This window comes from Balaenoptera ricei, chromosome 5 (assembly GCF_028023285.1).
Source record: "Balaenoptera ricei isolate mBalRic1 chromosome 5, mBalRic1.hap2, whole genome shotgun sequence".
In the NCBI taxonomy this organism is placed as follows: domain Eukaryota; kingdom Metazoa; phylum Chordata; class Mammalia; order Artiodactyla; family Balaenopteridae; genus Balaenoptera; species Balaenoptera ricei.
Window position 1 is genome coordinate 64503123 of NC_082643.1, and position 6369 is coordinate 64509491.

The window sequence follows — 6369 nt, forward strand, 5'->3', positions numbered from 1 at the left end:
AGTGTAGCTCTTTTTTTTTAAAATTATTTATTTATTTATTTTTATTTATGGCTGTGTTGGGTCTTCGTTTCTGTGCGAGGGCTTTCTCTAGTTGCGGCAAGCGGGGGCCACTCTTCATCGCGGTGCGCGGGCCTCTTCACTATCGCGGCCTCTCTTGTTGCGGAGCACAGGCTCCAGACGCACAGGCTCAGTAGTTGTGGCTCACGGGCCCAGTTGCTCCGCGGCATGTGGGATCTTCCCAGACCAGGGCTCGAACCCGTGTCCCCTCCATTGGCAGGCGGATTCTTAACAACTGCGCCACCAGGGAAGCCCAGTGTAGCTCTTTTGAATAAACTTCCTAATATAGTGCCTGTCATATAGAAGGCATTAGAAAATTTTTTAATGAAGGAACAGAGGGTTGGGCATTCTGAAGTTCTGAGCTTCTTCGTACTCTCCACCTGGGGTTTCCCAAGGCACCCTATGAAATCACATGCTCTGGAATACCACTGGAATAGTTGTACCAAATAGTCGTTAAGTTTGGATCTCTTAGGAAAAGTTGTAGCAGAACTGGTAAAAGGGTTAGATTGTGTAATCCAATTATTAGGGAGACGCATTACACTTGCAGGTGATGGGAGACAGCCCAGTAAACAGAAGAAGCAGTTTTGGTACTGTGTCTCAACGTGAGTATTTGAGGTGCCTTAATCTTAGCAAGCAGGTAAATCATGGCTTGTGGTGAATTCCAGAGCAGGACTTATCCATCGATGCAGGAAGGAGTGTCGTGGCATTTGCCAGACAACAGCAGAGCCACAGACACAAATGTGTTCTAGGAAAAAGTATTGAAAAACCAAGCAAGGCAGGAACTGTGTCCTAAAGAAATGGGATCTTAGATGGGTTACGAACACAGGGACTTGGGTATAAGGAAGCAGTAAGCCCTTTACCATAACAAATTAGAGATGGTGTTTAGGGAAAAAGAAACCATGTTTGAAGAAATGGGCCACATGAAGAAGGTTACCTTGCAGTCAAGTGTAACATGGCTCAAAGCGTTAGTGTGTTAGGCAGCAGCTTTTAAAATTCCTCTGCCTAAAGTTAAAATCCATCTTAAGAAGGAAGGAGCTCTCGCCAGGCGTCCTGGAGTGAGTGACATCGTCTTTAAACCCAGCGTGGCAATCCCTGACGCACCGCAGTGATGCCCAGGGAAGACAGGGCGACCTGGAAGTCCAATTACTTCCTTAAGATCATCCAACTTCTGGATGATTATCCGAAATGCTTCATTGTGGGAGCAGACAATGTGGGCTCCAAGCAGATGCAGCAGATCCGCATGTCTCTCCGAGGGAAGGCCGTGGTACTGATGGGCAAGAATACAATGATGCGCAAGGCCATCCGAGGGCATCTGGAGAACAGCCCAGCTTTGGAGAAACTGTTGCCTCACATCCGGGGGAATGCGGGCTTTGTGTTCACCAAGGAGGACCTCACTGAGATCAGGGACATGCTGCTGGCCAATAAGGTGCCAGCTGCCGCCCGTGCTGGTGCCATAGCCCCATGCGAAGTCACTGTGCCTGCCCAGAACACTGGTCTGGGGCCTGAGAAGACCTCCTTCTTCCAGGCTTTAGGCATCACCACTAAAATCTCCAGGGGCACCATCGAAATCCTGAGTGATGTGCAGCTGATTAAGACTGGAGACAAAGTGGGAGCCAGTGAAGCCACGTTGCTGAACATGCTGAACATCTCCCCCTTCTCCTTTGGGCTGGTCATCCAGCAGGTGTTTGACAATGGCAGCATCTACAACCCTGAAGTGCTTGACATCACAGAGGAAACTCTGCATTCTCGCTTTCTGGAGGGTGTCCGCAATGTTGCCAGCATATGTCTGCAGATTGGTTTCCCAACTGTTGCATCTGTACCCCATTCTATCATCAGTGGGTACAAGCGGGTCCTGGCTTTGTCTGTGGAGACTGATTACACCTTCCCACTTGCTGAAAAGGTCAAGGCCTTCTTGGCTGATCCATCTGCATTTGTGGCTGCTGCCCCCGTGGCAGCTGCCAGCACCGCTTCTCCTGCTGCTGCCGCCGCAGCCCCAGCCAAGGTTGAAGCAAAGGAAGAGTCGGAGGAGTCGGACGAGGACATGGGATTTGGTCTCTTTGACTAATCACCAAAAAGCAGCCAACCCAGCCAGCTTTATTTGTGAAACAAGGAAATAAAGGCTTACTTCTCTTTACAAGAAAAAAAAAAAAGAAAGAAGGAAGGAGAGCTGTATATAGGATTTAGTATCTCTTTGGAGAGAAGAAGGATGCTGGAGCTTGAGATCAGGCAACACCCTAAAATTCTCTACAGCATTTGTCACTGGGCCTTAAAATATGTTTTATTCTTATAATGACTGCAAGAATTTTGACATCTGTTGAAATATAGCTTTTTATAATAGTGTTTTAACACTGACCTGATGCAACAATTCTTTCCCTTTAAGTTTCTTGCTGTGTTGAGCATTTGCTATTAATATCCATATATTCAAATATATTCAGGAATCCTTTGTTCCCCCTTTCTGTTGAAACATATTTGGAGACTTTAGACAAGAATCCTGACAGATGACCACATTGCCCAAAATCCTTTCAAGTGCACTTGATATTCTTCTAGAGAACGCAATGATTTGGGGGCTTTGGATCCACTTACACTAATGCAGGCTCTATTAACTCTCTTAATCTCTGTCACACACTTGCCAACCATGCAAGAGTTCAGTGGCATTTTCTTGCTATGTCTTCCATGATCATCCCTGGCTCTGGAATTGTTTTAGTGTCTGGTGATATGTAGCCTCTACAAGTGATTTCAAACTTATTTTTTATTTTACCCTTTATCAGCAGCCAAGTCTTTGGTGGATCCTATTTCCAAATATACCTGCTACACACCTCTTCTCCTTTTCCAATAAAAACTCAGATGTCTTAAGAAATTGTGAGCATTCAGAGGCAGAATTAAGCATAATTTCTAGCCTGCAGTGTTCTAAGGAAATGTCTTAGATTTTCACAATCTGAAATAATCTCTCATTCTTCTGGTAACCTTTCTGAAAACCCAAGTCTGCAACAGTGTAAGCCCCCATATTGACAAGGCTGATTTTAGATGATTTCTATAGTTTCTCTCTGATGCTGAGTTGAACAACTTGGGTATAACAAGGAGAGAAAATTATGATTCTTATTTAAGGAGGTTAAGAAGAATTTCACATACCTTTGCATTAAAAACTCTCAGAATGCACTGATAGAAAATATAGATTTCACTGAAGCTTTCCTAGAGGTATGGATTAGAAATTGCATTTCCTGACACATGACAAGTCTTCCTAATAACTCCTTTCTGCCTCTCTCTGGTCACTTGTCATCTGATCCTCATCATCTGTCTCCCCACACTCACATATCCTCTCTGGCCACTGCTCTTCCTTTAGTACTCAGAGCAACTTTTAGTTTTCTCTTGATTTTTTTCTGATTAGCTCCCCTAGCTATCCCCCCATTTGATGAAAACAATTGCTTTTATTTTTTTCTTAAATGTCTCAAGTAGAGGTAATAAACTTAAAAAACTAATAATAAATTTTTATTCTTGCAATTATTTGATAGCAAGGTCATGAACAGATCCCTGCCATTATAAGTGTATGACTGATAAAAGATCTCTTTTTCCTTAAAATATTGTCTGTCTTTTCCAATACCAAATAAGGTCGCATTTCTTGGGGTTCAAATTGAGGACAGACTTTGAATGAATTTATGCCTCAACTCAGCTCACCCTTTCTCTGTCAGTGAATCCAGACCTTGGCAATGGTAATTGGATAAAATGCTAAGTCACTGCTGATGCCAAGACTCTATGAGGACTGCATTTGCTTGACAAGCCCTCAATAGGCATGAAAGAAAATCCTACACTGTTTTCTTTTTTTTCTTCCCTCCAAATGCTTATGTTAAAAATACCGAAGGCTTGGAAATGTATTCCCAGTGTGGTTGTTCTTAATGTTGTTTAATGTAACCTGCTTCTCAGGAAAAATTACCAGGCTACATAATTGCTTTTTTGTAATATGTCATGAACACATCTATATCATATACCTGAAATCTTTCAAGAAACAATGACATTCTAGTGGGTCTTATATATTAGAATTCCTTTCAAACACTTCATAACTTTAACACCTTTTTTGATATTTTTACTTCATAACTCCAGGATCAACATAGACATAATTATTTATATAATTTGGAATTTTCTTATTTCCTAATTGCAAAGAATTTGGAATTTGGCAAAAAAGCTTACAACAGATGTTAGGACAGATGCATACAATTTATCATCCTTAACATCAGAATCTGAACATATAATCTAAAAATGAGCACTGGTTGTTTAACATGATTGAGGAGGCCACAGATTTTTTTTCTTAACCTGATTATGCTTCTACTCTTAAAATAATGATCAAAGAGTGATTGAAATCTGATAAATTACAAGCTGAAGCTAAGGTGCCTTATTTATTATTTCCTTCTGTCAGATTTTCAGGCATAAGTCACAGAGGTAGTCCAAAGAGATAACTGATTTAAATTTATGAGCAGTCTTTTTTTTTCCAAAACAAATTATCACATTTCCATAAGCATTTAACACTGATTTGAAAGTAGATCAGGAAATCTCTGCCATATGCATATAATGTTCAAAAACCTTCATTTATCACACACACACACACACCTACATATATTCTTTTTTAATTTTTATTTTATATTTGAATATAGTTGATTTACAATGCTGTGTTAGTTTCAGGTGTACAACAAAGTGATTCAGTTATACAAATACATGTATCTATTATTTTTCAGATTCTTTTTCCATATAGGTTATTACAGAGTATTGAATAGAGTTCCCTGTGCTATACAGTAGGTCCTTGTTGATTATCTATTTTATATATAGTAGTGTGCATAAGTTAATACCAATCTCCTAATTTATCCCTCCCCCCACATTTCCACTTTGGTAACCATAAGATTGATTTCTAAGCCTGTGAGTCTGTTTCTGTTTTATAAATAAGTTCATTTGTATCATTTTTTAGATTCCACATATGTGATATCATATGTTAATTGTCTTTCTCTGACTTATTATACTTCACTTAGTATGATAATCTCTAGGTCCATTCATGTTGCTGCAAATGGCATCATTTCATTCTTTTTTATGGCTGAGTAATATTCCATTGTATTTATGTATACATATGTATATATGTACCACATCCTCTTTATCCATTCATCTGTCAATGGACATTAAGGTTGCTTCCATGTCTTAGCTATTTTAAATAGTGCTGCAATTAACATTGGGGTGTATGTATCTTTTCAAATTATGATTTTCTCCAGAGATGTGCCCAGGATTGGGATTGCTAGATCATATGGTAGCTCTATTTTTAGTTTTTTAAGGAAACTCCATAGTATGTCACCTACATCCAAAGAGTTCCATTCTGAGAGTGAGTTCATAAGTCCAATTTGTTTGTAAGTCCAACAAAGTTAACCTAGGTACCCAACTAACACAATCGGCTATACAGTACTGTACTGTAATAGGTTTATAATACTTTTCACACAAACAATACATAAAAAACAAACACAGAAAATAAAGAAAATATTTTAATCTTACAGCACAGTACCTTGAAAAGTACAGTAGTACAGTACAACAGCTGGCATCCAGGGGCTGGCATCAAGTGAACAGGCAAGAAGAGTTACTGACTGGAGGAGGGAGAGGAGGTGGGAGATGGTAGAGCTGAAGGATCATCAGCAATAGAAGATGGGGGGGAAACTGCAATTTCACTCACGCCTGACGTTGATGGTACGGGTTCTGGTTCCTTGCTGGATTCAATTCTATCTGCCCTCTTGAAAAAACGATCCAGTGATGTCTGGGGAGTAGCTCTTTTTTCTCTCATAGATGACACGATAGCACTGGATTGCATTCTGAATGGCTGTTGTAAACTTTGTGTACGGTTCTACATTCGGGTCCTATGCCTCAAAAACTAACAGTGCTTCCTCAAATAAAGAAAATCCCCTTGCCATTTCCTGCGCCGTGAATCTCTTCGGTTCTTCAGTTACTTCTTGTTCCTCTTGTCTCTCTTCGTCCCTTCTCTGGGCTACCACTTCCATCAGGTCTACCATCTTTTTGCCTCACTCCACTCTCAATTATTTTCACTTTTGTTTCTATAGTTATTGCTTGGCACTTCTTAGCAGTACCAGTTATATCACCACTGCTTTTATGCTTGCTTCCAGACATCCTGGGCTTGAAATAAAACACTGTACTACTGTACTCTGTACAGTACTGTACAGTAAAGTACACAAAAGCACAACCACTTGTAAAGGATGCACGCACATGACAATGTACACCAGACACGTGAACTAACTTATGTGATTGGACATGCGAACACAAGTTTGCATCTTTGAA

At 40.4% G+C, this 6369-nt stretch overlaps 1 protein-coding gene across 1 annotated transcript; it reads left to right on the top strand.

Annotated features, from left to right (window-relative positions):
- Positions 1 to 1099: 1099 nt before the first annotated feature.
- On the top strand, positions 1100 to 2202 carry LOC132366490 (large ribosomal subunit protein uL10-like). The gene has a single exon (XM_059924079.1). The coding sequence runs from the start codon at positions 1166 to 1168 to the stop codon at positions 2120 to 2122; it is 957 nt and encodes a 318-aa protein (XP_059780062.1). The 5' UTR covers positions 1100 to 1165; the 3' UTR covers positions 2123 to 2202.
- Positions 2203 to 6369: the final 4167 nt, after the last annotated feature.